This window comes from Manis javanica, chromosome 3 (genome assembly GCF_040802235.1).
Source record: "Manis javanica isolate MJ-LG chromosome 3, MJ_LKY, whole genome shotgun sequence".
NCBI lineage: Eukaryota > Metazoa > Chordata > Mammalia > Pholidota > Manidae > Manis > Manis javanica.
This window is the reverse complement of record NC_133158.1, coordinates 206,133,243-206,153,713: the sequence shown is the minus strand read 5'-3', so window position 1 is coordinate 206,153,713 and position 20,471 is coordinate 206,133,243. Positions and strand designations below refer to the sequence as shown.

Here is a 20,471-nt window from a genome sequence, read left to right as displayed (position 1 = left end):
CTCACATAGCCCACCACCCCCTTCTTGTCCCTTGCCTGCTCTGAGGACATCCTCAGATCTAACCAAGCAGCACTTTTCCACCCTGGAGATTAGCCTGTTTTACTTCCTCCAAAGCACTTGACAGTTAATTGAAAGTTTGTTGTTGGCTTTTGTGATTCCACTAGCCCGTGGGTGACTTAAAAGTGATGGATTTGTCTTGTCCACCCCTAGTCGCTGTGCCATGAAGCTATGGTCAATGCCAGCTGCCCAGCTGGAGCCAGACTGGAACTGATGTCCCTTGTCACTCCTGGATGACCCCTGAGATCAGTAGCTCGTTCTCACATGTTGCAGGGTGGGACAACACCCACATCTGTCTCATGGGGCACAGAAAGCAAGCAGCAAGAATGCCAGCCTGCCCTTGCCTACCTCTTCTGGCACCGAGAGAGACCAAAGCTGGACGGGGAGACTCAAGCCCAGCTACTCACCTCCCTGGGTAGCTGTTCAAAGACCTTCAACCTCTGGGACCCAAACTTGGGGGTTCTGGGGAGAGAGGGTAGGGCCAGGTCCCCACTGGCCCACTTCAGGCCTGGCCGGAGCAGGTACAAGCCAGCAGGGGCCCTGCAAGTATCACCCCAAGTTGGGGGCCATCCGTGTCACCACAAGTGAATCCAGCTCCAGAGTGGCTCTTCAGGCCTGGGAGGGGGCAGGAGGCTTGAGCCCCCTCTCCAGGAGGCCTCACCCCAACACTTTCTTGGGCCCTGTTCCTGTGGCTGAGAGTTGCCCTAGCATGGGAGGGAGCTGAAAACGTTTACCCATCCACCTCCTGTAAGAAGCCCATCCGAGCCCCAGAAAAGCCTGCCTCCCTTTCTGGGAGGGTTTCCTTGAATGTAGAGGCTTCTGGGCTCCTGCCTGACACAGGTCTTCACGCAGGCAAGGTCCCTGCAAGCTAGAGCTGACCCTGAACAGGATGCAGGCCTGGGAGGAGACCAGCACTGTGCCCCTAAGGTTCCAATAGATGCTCTGTGTGTCTGACACCCCACTGACATGCTTAGAGCCAGGAGAGAAAACCCCTGGATTTGACCTACAGGGAACAAGGCCAGTCCTGGCCAAGGTGGGCAGCTGTGGCCCTTCAGTTCCATACTTGGAAAACTGGGGCCTCGTAGAAGGCAGACTGGAGGATGCTGGAAGACCCACACCTGCTCCGGCTCCCTCCCTAAGGCCAGGGGTAGAAAGCTGAAGCTAGACAAGGGGTTGAGACACCTGGTTTCTCCCCCAAAGCAAAGGGGTGTGGGAGGGGATGGAATGGGGTGCCAGGAGAAGAGAGGGAGATTTAAAAAAGCAGGGCATTATGGCGGGCTGGACTTGCAGCCTGGCCGGGCTGGGCCACCAAGTCAGGATGTTCTGGCACACGGCTGCCCTCTGCTGGGCACATGGGCTCACTGCAGCAGGCAAGAAAGGCATCTCCCGGGAAGAGAGGCAGCGGAAGCAAGGTTCCGGCAAAGCAAATTTTATTATGGCCCTGAGGTCGGGGCTCTTCCCTCCAGGTCCTGCTGAAGCCCGAAAGCTGGGGTGAGAGGCTCCTGTATTGTCCTCAGCATTGCCGTCAATTCAGACTTGGACTGGATGAAGGGGGCACCCCTGGTCTGCTGGGTACCCCAAGGAAGGCCCACTCTGTGTGCTGGTCCCTGCAGCCAGGCTACTCCTGGCTCCTCATTTCGTGGATTCCAGCTTTTTAGGCTTGCTGGTGGGTTTGGCCTATGGAGAGAAGGGAGGGCTCCAGTGTCCCCCTCCCTCCCTGTCCTGGCCCCTTCCTGGAGACACCCCCCCCCCCGCTCCCCGACTAGGAGGACCAGCCCTTGAATCAGAACTTACCTTTCTCCCAAGGCTCTTGTCTTTAAGACTGGGTCTGGAGTAGGGGTGGGGTTGGACAGGAGTGGGAGATGGGTGGGAAAGAAAGCTCAGCTACTGTTCGTCGTCCCCAGCCCACCGAATGGCCCACCGGGGCCGCAGGCCCTGGGCACTTCCAGGAGGCAGCAGGTGTGGCCTGGGGAGATGGGGGCTGTGGAATTCACCCATCACCTGCCAGGGGCCATTCTGACTCTTTTTCAACAAGATGCTTTGCCTTCTTAGGCTTCCATCTGCTTTTATTTATCACAAAGATGTCTTTTTCATTATAAAAGTAATGTTAACCACATTGCATAAGATATAACAGAGAAGAGAATACATTATTTATCACTAGCTCCCACCAATATTAACATTTTGGTGTATCTCCTTTGAGTACTCTGTTTTCTTCTAAAAAAGTGAATTAGGTAAAAATGATTTAATATCCTGTTCTTTTAATTCTATAAATGCTTTCCTGGTTGCATTCTTCCCAGGCAAGATGTAACATTTCATTGAGAAAACGATATTATTTAATCAACTATTATATTGGTAGACACTTAGAATGCTCCCTTTTTCACCACTACTATTTGCAGTGGTAAGTTTCTTAGTGCATGTAATTTCTCCCATATTCTTTGGAAGGAATTGCCACGTGTGGAATGAGGTCAGAAGATAAGAACAGTTTAATAGTTTCCAAAAAGGTCGTGCCGGCGCGCAGGGGCCACATACATGCACACATGCCAGACGCACCCCACTCTTTCTAGCCCTGCACACCTCAGCTAAAGGCTGTGGCTGAGTTAGTGGGTAGAGAGTCACCTTGCTGCCCCCTCTTCTTCCACCCTTTTCTTCTGGAAACCAAACATAAGCATTATTGGGGGAGTCAGGGCGAGGCCCGGCCGGAGCAGACTCCCGCTCAGACCCCGGCAGGCCTCGCCCCAGCCTCTGGGCACTAACGCGGAGGCCCGGCCCGGTTCCCCAGAGGCCTCCGGGGCGCCCTTTCCCTCACCTTGGCGACGCTGGTCTGCCTCTGGGGCGCCGGCCTCTTGGCTTGTCCGAAGGGGCTCTCCTCCTCCAGGGACACATCCTCCTCCTCCTCCTCTTCCCAGGAGAGATCTGAGGCGTCCCAGCACGGGAGCCGAAGTGTTCACCTGCCACCTCCTGGGGGCCCCTTCTGGCCTCCCTGACCAGCAGAGGCTAGGGTGGGGTAGGGGATCCAGACAGCCACAGAGGGCTGGGGGTGGGGGAGGGAGGTGGGGCTGGCGGGCCTGGAGGACTAACACTGGGAGGGGTGGGGGTCGAGGGTGAGGTGGGCCAGGTGGGTGAGGGGAAGGTGGGGTGGGGTGGGGAGGAGCCTCAGACAGCAGCTGCGGGATTCATTTATCCTAAGGGAAGTGGGACCGGCAGGACAGCACCCTGATGAAAGAGGCACAGCTGGACAGAGAAGGGGGCCAGCTAGAGGGACAGGAAACGTCAGAGCACAGTGATTTCTAGGGTCCATGTTACGACTACAGCTACACACCTCACAGCAGTAATTTTTCAGGGTGCGTTCATGCTTGGCATTACCTGCTTTCCCTGAATACCATTTCTCCCTCACAGCTACTCTTTGCAGATGAAACCAAGTGTACCCCTACCCTCGTCTTACAGCTGATGGCTGAGGCCCCCAGAGCAGGGGCGACGAGGGGCAGGAAGACTGGGACTCGTGGCCTGGCCTTCAGTCCAGGCTCCCGCACTGATGTTGCCTTTGGGGATTTTCTAACGACTTACAAATCCCTCAAGTGATTGAGCGCCCAGTATGTCCTTGGCCTTGTGCTGGGCACTGTGCCCTCAGACCCTTCCCAGGTCCCAGCTTGGACTTACAGTGATATTCCTGGCCACTGAGGACCACGGGTCCTGAGCCAGCTTGGAGCTGAAAAGTGACTGGAGGAGAAATCTCAAACCCCATCGTGACAGCCTGCAGGGGAGGACGTGGGCAGTGGTGAGAGGAGCGGCCACTGGGCCTGGCACCCGGTGCGGGCCGGGAACACTCAAGTTTTTCCCCAGACCGCAGCCATACACGCTTGCGGGCTCTCTGGGTCCCGCCGTGCTCCCAGCCCTGCGTCTTCCTGCCGGCCTGCACTCTGTAGGAGGAGAATATGAATCTGACAAGCCCACTTTTGCTAAGATTGTAGATCTGGGCTTCCAAGCTGAGGGCAGCTGTTAAATAGAGAAGTGTGACTGCTACAGACTGAATTGTATCCTCCCCAGTGCTTACGCTGAAGCCCTCCCCTCCCCACCAACACTGTGATGCTGTCTGGGACTGGGCCTTTGGGACAGATTCGGGTTAGGAGGCCATGAGGGGAGCTGTTCAGGATGGGATTGGGGCCCCCACTGGACCAGATCAGAGAGGCGCTCTCCTGCACTCCCTCTGTGCCCTGTGGGACAGAGAGCAGCAGAGGCCTGCAAGCCTGGCGAGGGCCCCTGACGAACACCTGCCCTGCTGGCACCCGAACCTCAGGCTTCCAGCCTCCAGAACCATGACAAAATAAATGTCTGCTGTTCAAGCCCCCCAGTCGGTGGTGGTCTGTGAGGGCAGCCTGAGCTAAGACACAGACCAAGTGAGAGTGGGCGACGCAAAGTTGTACGTAGAGCCCTACCTTTGTCTTCTAAGATACAAATGCACGTATGAATAAAGGTTAGATATACTAAAGTGGACAGTATTTATTCTCCTTATGCTCTTTTAAGCTTTCCAGATTTCCTACAGTAACAATGATGATACTTGTATTTAAGAGTTCCTGCCACGAACCAGGCCCCGTACTCAGCGTCTCACCCGCTTTATCTCATTTAACTCCTTACAACAAGCCAACAGAGGAGGTGCTGTTCCTTTACAGAGGATATTGAGGGATCACGTTAGAGTTCCTGGGCTCCTAATGGAAGCAGAGGAGCAGCCACCCACATCTGAAATGCTGGGTACAATGTAATGCAGTGTTTTACTGCAGGGGGGAATATGAAGACAGCAAGAGGGGCCCCCATGCAGCAGAAATGGGAAAAAGCTCGCACAGGAGCTGAGGCGCTGCCGCTGTGGGCGAACAGGTCTGAAAACAGCTTGGGCTTCGGATCCAGCACGCGGTGTGGACAGGAGACCAGGCGTGGGTTTGGGATGGGGAGCATGAGGGAGCCCGCTGTGTGTGGGGCCCTCAAAGCTGCACCTTGGTAAAGGGTCCAGGGGCAGGGGAGGTGAGGGGAGCCCCAACCAACCAGGAGCTACCCGGCTCCAGAGGAAGGACACGGGAAACGTGAGTGCGAGAAGTCTCCCGGGACAATGGGAAAATCCACGGCCATACCTCCTGCTCACACACAGTCTGAACTTACTTGTGGGTACTGCCCAGCAAGAAATCTGTATAAAGTCCTGGGCTTGTGGTATTTTTGGGCAAATGGCAGCCACGAGCACAAGCGCTCTCTTGGGACTCAATTCTGTCATGCAAATTCTTGCAGAGGAAAAAAAACAAAACCCTGGAGACAACTCACCATCTAACATCACAAAACACGTAAGAAACAATCCCGCCAGTGTCCAAAGGGAACGAAATAACTACAAGACTGGCACAATCCAGAGCCTGAGATAAGAGAACAATCTACCCAGCATGAAACAAGGGTGATGAAAATCCAATCCGTATAAAAGCAGGAACCAGAACAAGAAAGAAGAACAAGACATCATGAAAAGCAAAGAGAACCAAATGCAACTTCTAGACATGAAGAGCATGAGCACTGAAATAAATGGAACAAACGGTTAAAACGCAGAATAAACCAGCCGAAGCAAGACTGGAGGAGCACTGGGAAGAAGCTGCCCCGTGTACGGCAGACGGGGGACCAGTACGAAAGAGAAGCTGGGACGCGCGGGCCTAGGCAGAATGCAGTCTGCAAAGCAATGACAGTCAAGAGTTCTCCACAGAAACAATCGCAGACACAGATCCTCATGTGCACGAAGCCTAAGTCCAGAGAAGTACATCTAGATCTACTCCTGGTGACATGATAGATGACAAAAACAAGGATTACCTTACACCAGAAAGCAGAGCTCCAAAAAAAGGAACAAACACCAGACGGACATCCAGAAACCAGAACAGAATAACAATTTCAAATTTTGAGGGAAACCACCTCTCCACCTAGAATTACACGCAGCCAGTATTGAAGGGAATGAGGGTCAAGATATTTCCAGGCAGAGCCCCAGTAAGCGTACCTCTCCCAGACCCAAATGGTGTTTCCAAAGGATGGCAATTCAATTGAGAAGGAGGAAGTGGATACGAGAGCAGCAGTGAGAAAGTAAATTGGTAAAGAGACCTTAGTAAGCGTTACTGTGAAATAAACTAAGCACTAGGAGTGACTAGGGTTGAATGTGTTCAGTATAAGTTGAAGATAAAACACTACATATCCCCTATACAGAATTTTATTGTTGTTAACAACCATTTGATCAATAAATATGAGATGCCCTCTCAAAAAAAAAAAAAAACACTACATGATAACAACACTTACATTAAAAGGATAATCAGAAAAGCTCCCTGGATGGTTTGGGAGAAATAAAACAGGATTTTTAGACTCTGATCTTGCATGACTGTTAAAAAATTAAGGACAACCAATAAAAATTAGAATGAGATTCTATAGTTCACAAATCAGTAGAAAAGAAAAAGAGGAACCTTTAGCCAATGACAGGGAAAGGAGAAAGAGACAAAAATACAAAATACAAAAAGGAAAGCAGAAACACAAAGCCCATGTTACAAATTCATCCAAGTCCACTAGCCATCACAGTAAATATAGAACAGACTGTACTGGCCAGACAGATTAAAGTCGTCATGCTGCCTATAAGATAGATACTGAAAACGTAAGAGCGTAGAAATGTTAAAGTAGACAGATGGGCATATACACACCACTTGTGGTAGAGGCATCCAGTTGCTTATCTAACATCCATTCTTCCCTTCTTCCATATTAAAAGAGCCCTAAGATTATTCAAATATTGTAACCAGCCAAAGACTGCATTCCCGGTTTCCTTTGTAGTTAGCTGTGACCTTGCTAACTATTTCCGGTCCAATGAGTTGTAAGCAAAATTTGGCAGATGGTACTTGTGTGAAGACTCCTTCAAAGTGGACAGAGAACTGAGAAGAGTCCCTTTGGTTTTCCCTTGTTTCTCTTTCCTATTACCTTAAATGCAGAAGTGAGGGTTGGAGCAGTAGCAGCCTTCCTGAGCTGTACGGTGATCTTGAGGATAAAAGCTCTGTGGTGAGGACAGGAGAAAGATAAAAGGAGACTTTGTCTTTTGTGACCACAGAGATCTCTCACCAGCCCTGAACTGCCCATCTCTGGACATCTATGCAGGACAAAGAAACCTCAAATTTGTTTAAGCCCCTGTAGGTGGGTCTCTGATATTGCAGTCATATATAATTGAAATGAAAACAAAGCTAATTGTACCGTCTGGTGAGTGAGGTTGATAATGGGAGAGCTATGTATGTGTGTGGGTAGTACATGGGAAATCTCTGTACCATCCTCTCAATTTTACTGTAAACCCAAAACTATTCTAAAAAAAGCCCTTAAAAAGAGAAAGCTAGTTTGTGAGAATTAGGTTTGGTAATAAACAAGAGAAAACTCAGTAATGGGCTTACACAAGATAGAAGCTTGTTTCTCTGCCACATAAACTAAGTCCAAATCTAAGTGGTCAGCTGTGGGTACACTGCTTCTCAATCATCAGGGACCCACACACTTTGTACCATGTTTCCATCTTCTGGTCTAGGATGGCTGCTCAGGTTCCAGTTGTTACATCCACATTCTAGCCAGCAGGAAGGAGGGACAAAAATCTTCACATGATCTCTGTTTTAGGACACTTTGCAGATGTTGTAGGCACTGTTTACATTCTACTGGCCAGAACTTCATGGACATGCTTGACTCAAGAAGGAATATAGTTTTTATTCTCAGTAGCCCTGTGGCCAGCTATAAGTCATGAATTATATTACCAAAGATTAAAGGAAGAATGGATAGTGACAGATACCTGGGAAACAAATTAATATCAGATGGTATAGGCTTTAATTCAATAAGCATTTTAGGGATAAAGGTCACCACATAATGATAAAAAATTTATTTACAAGGAAGATAATTCTGTAAATTACATGCACCAACAACATAGTCTAAACATACATAAAACTATAGCTACAGTGATCCATACAGGGTGGTACTGGTGGGTAGACATATAGATCAATGGAATGGAAGACGCAGAAATAGACCCACACAAATGTGTGCAAATGATTTTTGACAAAGGGGCAAAATCAGTCAGATGGAGGAAGGGTAGCTTTTTCAACAAGTTGTGCTGGAACAACTGGGTATGTGGAGGCAAAGAAAGAAACCTTGGCCTAAGCTTCACAGCTTATCCAACAATGAACTCAACATGGATCATGGACTTAAATGTAAGACATAGAACTAGAAGATTTTTGGACTCAAACAGAAAATCTTCATCACCTTGGAGTAGGAAAAGAGCTCTTAGACTTAAAACCAAAAGTCATAAAAGGAAAAATTGATAAAATGGACTTCATCAAAATCAAAAACTTTTGTTCTGCAAAAGTTCATGTGAAGAGGATGAAGAGACAAGTTATCGGCTGGTGAGAAAATATTGAGAAACCATATATTTGATGTACATTGTCTGGAATGTATAAAGAACTAGTAAAAAAAGTCCAGTTAAAATATGGACCAAAGACATGAGCAGGCATGTTACTGAATATACAGATGGCAAAGAAGCACATGAAAAGATGTTCAACATCATTAGTCATTCAGGAGATGCAAACTAAAAGCATAAGGAGGTATCACCACACACGTCAGAATGGCTAAAAAAAAGGACTGGTGAAAACATGGAATATTGGTGATGATGCAGAGAAACTCAATCATTACTCGTGCATGGCTGATAGAAATGTAAAATGGTACAGCCACTTTAGAAAACAGTTTGGCAGCTTAAGAAACATGCAACCACCATATTACGCAGCAATTAGATTCCCGGGCATTTATCCCAGAGACTTACACAAAAGTCTTTACACAAATGTTCATAGCAGCTTCTTTCATACCAGTCCACTGGAATCAGCCAGTTTTCCCACATATGAATCATCAAACTATGGCACATTTATGCCATGAACTACTACTCAACAATAAAAAGAATATACACAACGACCTCCAGGGAATTATGCTAAGCCAAAAAAAAAAAGCCAGTTCTGAGAAAGTTACACATGTATGATTCCATTTCTATGACCAAATTTTAGAAAAGGAGGACATATTGGTTGTTGCCAGGGATTAGGGGTAGGAGGAAGCGGGGGGTGATGATAAAAGGGCAGCAGGCTTTGAAACTGTCTAGTATCTTGCCTGTGGTGGTGGGTACATGCACTTAGGAGATGAAATTTTATAGAACAAGATCCCTGGATTGTATCAACATCCAAATCCTGGTTTCCATGGTATATTACTGCTTTGCAAAATGCTACCATTGACGAAAGCTGGGAAAAATGTACAGGGATCTCTCTGTATTATTTCTTACAACTGTTTGTGATCTAGTCTATAATTATCTAAAAAATTCAATTAAAAAACATATATAAAGTGAACAATATTATAAAACAATCTGGAAACCTACAATCATAATAGGAGAACACATGTATTTTGGTAATTGATAGATCAAGGAGAAAAAAAACATATAGGTTTGAACACAGTGTATAAGCTTGACTTAATGGATACACGCAGAATCCTGTAATACTACCATATAGTAAGCCATAAAATAAGTTTCAACAAACACCAAATAACTGATATACATATCAGTTAATATCTCTAACTATATATCTATGAACTAAATTTTCTATTACAATTACATTGAGAAAAAGAGTAGTAATCCAATACTGTTGGGAATTAAGAAGTTCTCAGTAACTCATAGATCAGATAAGAAGCCATAATGGGAGTTGGAAAATATTTGAAATGATATAAAGTGAAAATACCACAAAACACAAAAAGAGGGATACAGCTAAAAACTCCCTTAGAGGGAAACAAATAAAATGTACTTGGAAAAAATAAGCTAGAACATGAGTGTGATAAATATCTAATACAGGAAGCAAGAAAAAGGAAAAAGAAAGCAGAAAATATCATAACCAGAGAAATTAATAAAATAGAAACTAAGGAAATAATAGAAAATATCAACAAAAGCAAAAGCTGGGTCTTTGAAAAAAAGAACAAAAACACTAATATCCAGTAGTTGAAATGGAGGGGGGGGAAAAAGGAAGGATGATAAACACTATTAGGAATTTTAAAAAAAAGGGCCATAATAGATATAGTCAGTTAAAAATATTGTCAGTAAATATGACTAATACCTAGAAAAATGTAAATGATCCAAACTGACATGGGGGATACATTTGGTTCAGGCCAAGTAACAGGGAGTGAATTTACCTTCCAACTTGAAATAACTAAAATACCCAAACATAACATAGGAAACAGTGGCTCTCAAGACATTGAACATCAGTCAAGGGAGATGGGAGGATGTCATCTGAGAGGTGGGACACAAATGAGATGAGTCCTGTGGTTCTCCAAGCTTCCTTCCCTGTGAGAGGGGGATCCCATGCAGAGTCCACTGGTCTCCCCAAATTGAGAAAATATAACTGGGAAACCAGGGAACTCAAGGTCCTGGAGTTCACAGAGCACAGGAGAGGAGACAGCTGCAAAGACAGAACTCCAGAGATCTGCAGAAATGCCCCCTTGAATTCAGTCAAGTGGTATTCAGCATATGCATGTGAGGAAACCACCTGAGGCTGGGAAAGAATCACTCTAAAGGTGTCTGGAGTTCATATAAGGTCAGGGCTAGTACTAACAGGTAGTGTGGAAAATCTTATAATTTATGCGGCACCTACTGGAGTGCTAAGAAGGGTCTTGCTCTATAGGTAGGAGGTGGGAGGGGAAATTAACCAGACTAAACTCAACTTTAGTTTTACCAAAGTGTAAAATAAGACCCAAAAGGATCAAATGGTATTTAACTTGACTACGTCCCAGAATAAAATTGTAAAGATATCCAGCACCCAACAAGGTAGATTTCATGTCTTGCATCCAATCAAAAATTACCAGACATAAATAGCCAGAATCTATAACTCATAACGAAGAGAAAAAAATTCAATCAAGACTGACACAGAAATGACACAATGATAGAATCAGTAGACAATAACAAGACACCAATCATTATGACTGTAGTCCTTATGTTCAAGAACCTAGAGACTGAAGTTTTCAAGACATGAACAGTTAAAAGTTCTAGAGATGCACACTACAATAAGATGAAAACACACTGATAAGATTAACAGCAAATTTGATATTGCAGAAGAAAAGAGTAATGATAATGAATAAATAGATAATCCAAAATGAAATACACAGAGGAAAATTCTTTCAGAAAATGAACAGAGCATCGACAAACTTTGGGCCAACTCTAAGGCACCAACATGTAACTGGATTCCTTGATGGAGATGAGAGAGAAGTGGGGAGCAGGAAAAAATAACTGAAGAAATAACGGCCAAAACTTTCCAAATTTGATGAAAACAATTAACCCACAGATCTAAGTTCAATGAACCTCATGGCATTTCACAATCAAACTGCTCAGCATGAGTGATAAACAGAAAATCTTAAAAGCAGCCTACAGTGGCTGCAGTGGGGTGTGGGGAGGGGGGTGCTTGATAATATGGGTGAATGCTCTAATCACAATGTTGCTCATGTGAAACCTTCATAGATTGCATATCAATGATACCTTAATAAAAAAAAAAAAAGCAGCCAGTGCAAAAAAAGACATTACATACAGAGGAATAAAGACAAGGATGGTAGCATAATTTTCTAAGTTTTGCAAGCTAGAAGACAATGGAGCAATGACTTAAAATGTTAAAAGATTTCTTTATCCAGTGAAAATACCTTCCAAACCTGAAGTGAAATAAGGACTTTTCCAGACCTACAAAGCTGTAAGAATTAATCAAAAGCAGAACTGCACTATAAGTCCTTCAAGTAGAAGGAAAATGATACTAAATGGAATTTGAATCTACACAAAGGAATAATGAGTACCAGAAATGGTAAGTATAAAATTATTTTATTCTGATTTCTAATTTCTTTAAAATATAGACTGTTAATGTCTAAATGGCCATCCTACCCAAAGCAATTCACAGATTCAATGCAATCTCCATCAAAATGTCAATGGCATTTCTCAATGAATTAAAGCAAATAATCCTAAAATTTATATGGAACCATAAAGACCCCAAATAGCCAAGCAATCCTGAGAAGGAGGAACAAAGCTGGGGATGTCATGCTCCCTGACTTCAAGCTATGCTACAAAGCTGTGGTAATCAAAAAAGTATGGAACTGGCACAAGCACAGGCCCATAGATCAATGGAACCCATGGAGAGCCCAGAAATAAACCCATGCAAATATGGCCAATTAACAGATGACAAAGGAGCCACGAATACACAATGGGGAAAGACAGTCTCTAAATGGTGTTGGGAAAACTGGACAGCTCTACATGCAAGAGAATGAAACTGGATTACTACCTAACTACTATATACAAAAGTAAACTCTAAATGGATGAAAGACCTAAATGTAAGACAAAAAGCTGTATGACTCCTAGAAGAAAAATAGGCAAGAATCTCATGAACATCAGCAGGAGAAATTTCTTAATGGATACATCTCCCTGGGCAAGGGAAACAAAAGCAAAAATAAACAAGTGGGACTACATCAAACTAAAAAGCTTCTGCACAGTAAATGAAACCTTCAACAAAACAAAGAGGCAACAGGCTGTATGGAAGAATGTATTTGCAAATGCTAATCTGATAAGGGGCTAATACCCAAACTACACGAAGAACTCATATAACTCAACCCCCCCCCACCACAAAAAAAAAAACAGTTAAAAAATGGACAGAGAACCTCCCAAAGAAGACATACAGATGGCCAATAGGCACAGGAAAAGTTGCTCAACATCACTAATCATCAGGGAAATGCAAATGAAAACCACAAACAAAAAGAGAAATAGATCCATAAATTCTAACAACAGTCTATTGGTTACCATAGGGAGGAGGGTGAGGGGATGGGTGAAATAAGTGAAGGGGATTAAAAAGTACAAACTTCAAATTATAAAATAAATTGGTAGGAATGGAAGTACAACATACAGAACGTAACCAATAATATTGTAATGTCTTGGCATGGTAACAGGGGGCAACTACACTTACTGTGGTGAACATTTAGTAATGTATAGAATTATTGAGTCACTATGCTGTACATCTGAAACCAATGTTGTACAGCAACTATATTCCAATAAGAAAAAATATAGACTGTTTAAAGAGAAAATAACAATGTAGTGTGGGATTTATAGCGCATGTAGAAACAAGAGCTATTACAACAATATCACAAAGGATAAGAAGTGGGAAATGGAGAATGCTGTAGTAAGACTCTCACAGCATACATGAAGTGGTATATTACTTGAATATTGACTGCTGTAAGTTAAAGATGCAGATTGTAAACTCTAGAGTGACCACTAAAAAATAACAGATGATGTATAGCTAACGCCAATAATGGAGATGAAAATGTAGTAATTAATCCAAAATGAGACCAGAAAAGGGCAAGAAAGGAACACAGCGATTATACTTCCAGATATATGCTCAAGAAAAATGAAAACATGTTTGTGCAAAAATTTGTGCATGAATGTTTATAACAGCCATAAGGTAGAAACAATCTGAATGTCCATCAACTGCTGAATGGATAAATGAAATGTGATACATATATATAATGGATATTACTTGGTAATGAAAAGAAATGAAGTATTGATACATGCTACAGAATGGATGAACCTTCAAAATATTATGCTAAGAGAAAGAAGCTGTTTACAAAGGACCATATATTTTATGATTCCATTTATAGGAACTGTCCAGAATGGGCAAATCTATAGAGACAAAAAGTAGATTATTGGTTACTTAGTATTCCAGGTGAATGGGTGTGGGAAAGGGTGAGTGACTGCTAATAGTTATGGAGTTTCTTTTTAAGTGATAAAAAGGTTCTAAACTTAGATAATGGTTATACAACTCCGAGTTTACTAAAAACCATTAAGTTATATACCTTAATGGGTGAAGCTTATGGTATGAGAATTATCTTTCAATAGATGTCAAAACCATTTTCAATAGCACTCCAAATCATGAAACATGCAGGGGTAAAATTTACAAAGTATGTATGTAGTCTCCTGAAAACTACAGAACATTGCTGGGAAAAGTTAAAGACTTAAACAAATGGAGAAATTACCCTATTCAATTACTGATGACTCAAAACTGTCTAGCTGCCATTCCTCCAAAGTAATCTATAGATTCAGTACAATCTCAATCAAAATCCCAACAGATTAATTTTTAAAGAAAGTCTATTCTGAAGTTTATATGGAAAAGCTAAGGGTCTAAAATTGCCAACACAATTTTGGAAAATAACAAAGTTGGAAAACTCACTGTATGGAATCTTAAGACTTAATATAATACTATAATAATCAAATTAGTCTGTTACTGAGATAAGGGTAAACATATAAATCAATGTTTATTGAATAATCAAACATCATTCAATATAGAACAGAACACAGAAGTAAACATACATATATAGTCAATTGACTTTTGGCAAAAATGCCAAGGTAACTGCATAGTAAAAAAACAGTCTTTTCAAAAATGGTGTGAAAGCATGAGATATCTATTTGGAAAAAATGTTCCTCTACCTCTACTTCATATCATACAAAAAATTTGTCTTGAAATGGATCACAGACTTAAATATATGTGTTAAAAGTACAGCCCATTTAGAAGAAAACATCTGTGACCTTAATTTAGGCAATGAATTCTCAGGACACCAAAAGGATGAAAAGTAAGAGAAAAAAATGTCAAATTAGACTTAATCAAAATTAAAAAGTTGTGCTCTTCAAAAAGTATTATATGAATATGAAACAGCAAGCCACTAGTCAGAGAAAATATTTGAAATACATTTTTTGATAAATGTCCAAAATAAAAAGGACTCCTATAACTCAATAACACAATTTAAAAATGGGCATGAGATTGAAATATTACTCAGCCAGAAAAAACAATGAAACCTTGCTCCTTTGTGACAACATGAATGAGGGTAGTATACCAGATAAGTCAGAGAAAAATACCACAGGATTTCACTTACATGTGGAATCTAAGAAACAAATGAACAAGCAAAAACCCAGAAACAGGCTTCATAAATTCAGAGAATAAACTCATGGTTATCAGAGGGGAGGAGGGGAATGGGTGAAACAGATGAAAGGAATTAAGAGCTATAAACTTCCAGTTATGAAATAAATAAGTCTTGGGGATGAAAGGTACAGCATGGGGAATATAGCCAATAATACTGCAATAATTTTGAATCATGACAGAAGGTATCTACACTTATCCTGGTGAGCATTTTGTAATGTATATAAATGTTGAATCACTATGTTATACACCTGAAACTAATAGGTATGTCAACTATATTTTAAATAAAAAATAAAAATGGGCAAAACACATGAACAGGCATTTTGCAAAAGATACACATATGACCAAAAAATAAATAAGATGGTCAACATCACCAATCATCAAGGAAATATAAATAAAAACCACAATGAGGTGCCACTATATAAGTACTAGAATGGCTATAATTAAAATTGACAACACAAAGTGATGGTGAAGATGTGGAGCAACTGGAATTCTCATACACTGGCAATGAATTCTCAGGCAGGCAAAATGGTATAGCACTTTGGAAAACAGTTTGGCAGTTTTGTATAAAGTTTAACATATGCTTACTATATGATCTAACAATTTCACTCCTATATATTTCCTCAAGTGGAATGGAAACATACGTCCATACAAATACTTACACTCAAATGCTCCTGGCAGCTTTATTTATGGTAGTATGAAATGAAAACTACCCACATTTCCATTAACAGGTAAATGAATAAAACAAATCTTGATATATATTTTTCATAGACTAGAATATCAGATATGAAAAAGGATCACATTACTGTTTCACCAAGACCATGGCTAGATCTCGAAAGCATGCTAAATGAAAATAGCCAAGCACAAGAAACTGTATTGCATGAGTCCATTTAAATGAAATTCTAGAAAAGGCCAGACTCTAGTGACAGAAGGTAGACCAATGGTTCACTGGGGCAGTGGTAGGTAGAAGGGACTGACTGCAAAGTGGCGTGAGGAAATTTTGGGAGGCGATGTAAATTTTCTCTACCTTGACTGTGGTGGTTATTACAAAATTATATAATTTGCCAAATGCATCAACATGTACACATAACACTGGTGAATCATATTGCATAGAAACTATATCTCAAGAAAGCTGATTTAAAAAAGTAGAAACATCCAAGTAGACCTAAACTATTAAATAAATTACAATAGGTTAAAATCAGGCCAGTCTCACAGTTTATTCATATATTTACCCACTCATTCATTATATATTGAGTTCCTTAACTATACCAGGTCCTATTATACAGGCATTAAGGATAATGCAGCAAACAAAACAAGCTAAGTCCTTGCTTTCTTGGAGCTTATTCTTGTTAGGGAGAAACACAATACACAAATGAAAGCTGATGCTAGTGATGGGTCCTATGTTGAAAAGTGATTATGGGAGGGGTAGGCAGACGGGATGCTGTCTGTGGTCAGGAAGACCTCTTCTAAGAGATGACATTTGAACAAAGACTGGTTTGAAAGTAGGGGAAAAGCATGTCCTGACAAGGGAACAGTAAATGCAAAGACCCTGAACAAGGGCTGTGTTTGGAGTTTTCCGAGTACAGTCAAGGCAGCCAGTGTGGTTTGAGTCGGGTTGGGGAGGGGGGAAGAGCAAAAGTTGAGAGGTCAGAGAGGTTGCTGACGGCCAGAACATAAAAGATCTTGGAACTCATTCTATGTAAAATGGGAAGCTACGGATCTAAGTGTTCTAGGAGAGAAGCAACATGATCTGACTTGTGTTTAAAGACAGCTGTGGATAAAATAGGCCAGAGGTTGGGAAACCTTCAAGGACCAGATGGTAAATATTTTAGGCTTGTACACCGAATGGTCTCTGTGGAGACTACTCAGTTTTGCTGTTACCAAGTGAAAGCAGCCACAGGTTATGTGTAAATGAAGGAGTGTGGCTGTTTCAACAAAACTTTACTTACAAAGCAGAAAATGGACTGGATTTAATCCTGTACTTTGTTGTCCCCTGGAATAGACTATAGGGGACCAAGAGTGAAGGTGGGTACACCCAGTTGAAATACAATTCAGCAAGAAGTGACATCCCCCGGCCCAGGGTGGTACAAGGAGATGATGGCATGGGGGCAGACTGGGGTGTGTTGTGAGGATGGAGCCTAAACAAGATTTGCTGGTGAATCAAATGTAGGGGGTTAGAGGAGGTTTTTATTCAAATAGGAAGAGCAGTGTTCACTGGGAGAGGATGAAGTTTGGGGGCGAGGGAAGAGATTATAGATAAAAATAATTTGGACTTAGTTTGGGATATCTAGTAGATATCTACTTAATATATTGAGTTAGAGGATCTAGAGTACAAGAGAGAGGCTGGGTTTACAGAAATAAATTTCAGAGTCTTCATTTGTATAGAGGATCTGTAAAGCCATGGGAATGGCTGAGATCTAGGGAAACCTTATAGAGAATAGATGGGTTTGATGGCGGTTTTATAGATGGGTCTCCTGGATCTTCAAGGACAGATAATTCTAGTCTTATATTTACTGTTCCACCACTCTGGCCCTCAGTTCATGAGATCAGTGTGCCTTGACACCCAAATAAGATGAGGAATCCATAGGCCAAACTAACTTATAAGTTAAAAAAAGGCTTAAATACATTAGCAAAGCAAACCCAGAAGTTTATAATATGACCAAGTAGCATTTATCTCATGAATGCAAAATTGACTATTAGCCTGTTAATATAACTTACAACATTAACGGATTGAAGAACCACCCATGGTCATCTGAATAGAAAAGCATTTGATAACCATTCATGAATAAAAAGAAGAAAGCCCAGTTTTTAAAAGCAGTGTAGGCCCAGATGGGGACTTCCTTAACTTGACATCATACTTAATGGAGAAACATTAGAAGTACTCCTTAAAAAAAAAATTAGCAATGAAACAAGGACATCTATCATTATCATTTTATCCAATATTATACTGGAGGGCCTGGCCAGTGTAGTTGGATTGAAAAAAAGACAAAAAACTGCCACTATTCACTAACAATGATGATTTGCATAGAAAAGTCAAGATAAATTATTAGCAATAAGAGAATTTGTGGATACAAGGTCAATATATAATTCGACAGTGTCCTGTGGTCAGTGGTAATGGTTTCAAAATGTGGTTTTGGAGAGAGGTAATTTCCCTTGCCCAAGGTCACTCAGCTAGTGAAGGGTGACATGGCTGAAAGTGGGCGCCCGCCTCCTGAGCCCAGACTTACAGTCCCGGGTTGTACTTCAGAGGAACAGCTGCGGTCCCATGTTTGTGTCCATTCCCGCCCGGAGTGTGAGGCCGGAGCAGGCAGTCTCCCTGCGCCGGGGAAAGGCTCACCATGGGTAGCACGGAGGCCTGGAGCGAGGCAGTGGTGATGGGCTTGCTCTTCTTGTCCTTCTGGTTTGCTGGGGGCAGGATCTCCACGAGGTTCATTCCCTCTTTGGCTTTCTCGCCCAAGCAAATCTGAGCAGGTGGAAAACAGAGCACCCATTCACCCCGAGGGCAGGAGGGAAACTGTCCCTCCCGCTTCTACCCCTTCTCCTCTTTTGGGGGTCACCCACCGTACTAAGCATCAGCTTACAGCCCTGCTTCCCCTCCTGCGGCCTGAGGGTGCACGTCCGCTTCTCCTGGGTGAGCTCACAGCCTGCGAAGGGCGACGCAGGCGGCTGGGGCGCGCAGGTTCAAGGGCGGCCCCGGTCGCTCCCCAGCCGCCCCTGAGCAGGGCCGCCGCCGCCCTGTCGGCCGCACTGCGGGTGCTGCGGCGCTGCATGGCGCGCCCGCGGGAGAGGAGAGGGCCCGGGCGGGCACCCGGGAGAGGGGCTCCGGGGCAGCGGGCCGGGGGCCTCACGGGGGCCGCCCGCGGCCGGCTGCTGGGAGGCCCGGGGGCGCGGACCGGGAAGCGGCCACTCAACCTGGAAGAGGAGGCGTTTCCCTCCAGCCGCTTCCTTTCCTGCCGCCCTCCGCCTGCGCCCCCGGGGCACCTGGAGGGCTTGTTAAACCGCTCGGGGTCAGGCCCCGCCTCCGCCGCTTCCGAAGGCGCAGGTCTGGGTGGGGCCGAGAGGATCTGCATTGGTAACAGGCGCCCAGGTGAGGATGCTGCTGCCGGCCGCGGGGACTCACCCAGGCCGGCCTCGCGAGGCCGCCCGGCGTGGAGACGCTCTGCCAGCCCGTAGGAAGCAGCAGCGCTGGCGCCCCTTCCAGCTCAGGGCCTGCCTTCCTGTGCTTGCCCGACCCGCGGAGTGTGGGCTTTTCCCAAGGCCCCGAGGGCCGTGGTGCCCAGAGAGGAAGAGCCTTGTTTCTAGAGGATGATCCCGCACCCCCACCGCCGCCACCCGGCCAGGCAGCTGTGCGGATGAGGCGGCGAAGGAGAGGCAGCCGCAGGAGCTGGCCAGGAACACAGCGCGTGGCACGTTCACAGGGCACACTGATGCATTTAAAGGTTTGCGTGAGGGCAGGTAGTGAAAAAGTAGGCGCTCCACCTGACGTCCCTGCTCCTGACACCTGGGTGTCAGAAATAACCAGGGGTCTCTCTGATTGCATTCTTAGCCCTCGCAGCCCTCCTGGAAACGTGTCATCCACGTGTGAGGTTCAGTGCTTTTCAACAAAGGTGCCAAGGTAATTCAACAGGGAAGGAGAGCCTTTTCTAAAAATCTGCTGGAGGAACTGGATCACTCTCTCTGGAAACCTGCTTGGAATTTCTGCTGCTCAGGAAATCAGGTTTTCTCTTTTTAAAATATCCATTCTATTGAGAAGTAATTTATATACAAAAAATGCGCTCAAAGTATATAATTTGATGAATTTTCACAAATGTATACACCTGTGTAGTCACCGCCACAGTTGAGTTATAATTTCCATCCCGCCCCCAAGTTTTGTTTCCCTTTGCGGCAATGTCCTTCATCCTTTGCTATAGCCTAATTGGCATTATATGTTTCTGATGGTTTAGATTAGTATCAACTGTTCTAGAATTTCATCTAAGTAGAATCCTACAGGGTCTTTTTGTCTGCCATCTTTTGCTGAACAAAATGTGTTTGAGATTTATTTATTTGTGTATATTGTTGTATCAGTAGTTTGTTTCTGTTTAATGCTGAGTATTCCACAATTTGTATATTCAGTCACCCGCTGGTCAGTTTTATGTGTCAACTTGGCTAGGCTATCATACCCAGTTATTCAATCAAACACTAATGATGGTGTGGCTGTGTAGGTGGTAATCTACAATCAGTTGACTTTATGTAAAGCTTGCCCTCAATAATGTGGGTTGGCCAGAATCTAAATGGTTGAAAGGCCTGAAGAGCAGAACTGAGGTTTCCTTGAAGAAGTACTGCCTATGGACTGGACCTTCAGCTCCTGCCAGAGTGTTTCCAGCATGCCCTTCCTGACAGCCTGCCCTGTGGATTTGA

The 20,471-nt window shown here is 43.9% G+C and overlaps 1 protein-coding gene across 7 annotated transcripts; it reads right to left on the bottom strand.

The window, feature by feature from the left end:
• Positions 1–1,603: 1,603 nt before the first annotated feature.
• Positions 1,604–19,662, bottom strand: NPM2 (nucleophosmin/nucleoplasmin 2). Of its 7 annotated transcripts, none has more exons than XM_073232652.1 (8): positions 18,987–19,662; positions 18,656–18,718; positions 18,302–18,537; positions 3,715–3,808; positions 2,864–3,037; positions 2,632–2,705; positions 1,852–1,885; positions 1,604–1,734 (listed from the first exon to the last, which is right to left on the bottom strand). In XM_073232652.1, exons 1-7 carry the CDS (start codon positions 19,612–19,614, stop codon positions 1,874–1,876), a joined length of 1,281 nt encoding a protein of 426 aa, XP_073088753.1. In that variant the 5' UTR covers positions 19,615–19,662; the 3' UTR covers positions 1,604–1,734; positions 1,852–1,873. The 7 variants fall into 7 exon arrangements, with proteins under 7 accessions (XP_073088753.1, XP_073088752.1, XP_073088750.1 ...); XM_073232655.1 differs by having other exon boundaries at positions 1,644–1,734; positions 2,864–2,984; positions 3,720–3,808; ... (1 more) ...; positions 18,636–18,718; positions 18,987–19,634; XM_073232651.1 differs by having other exon boundaries at positions 1,624–1,734; positions 1,852–2,705; positions 18,412–18,537; positions 18,636–18,718.
• Positions 19,663–20,471: the final 809 nt, after the last annotated feature.

Coding starts and splice junctions, on each gene's coding strand:
- NPM2 (XM_073232649.1), bottom strand. CDS start 19,614: ATGCAATCAGAGAGACCCCTGGTTATTTCTGACACCCAGGTGTCAGGA. Junction 3,038..3,714: donor CAGTGGCCAGGAATATCACT/GTAAGTCCAAGC, acceptor TCTGCTGGTCAG/GGAGGCCAGAAGGGGCCCCC. Junction 2,706..2,863: donor GGCAGACCAGCGTCGCCAAG/GTGAGGGAAAGG, acceptor TTTGGTTTCCAG/AAGAAAAGGGTGGAAGAAGA.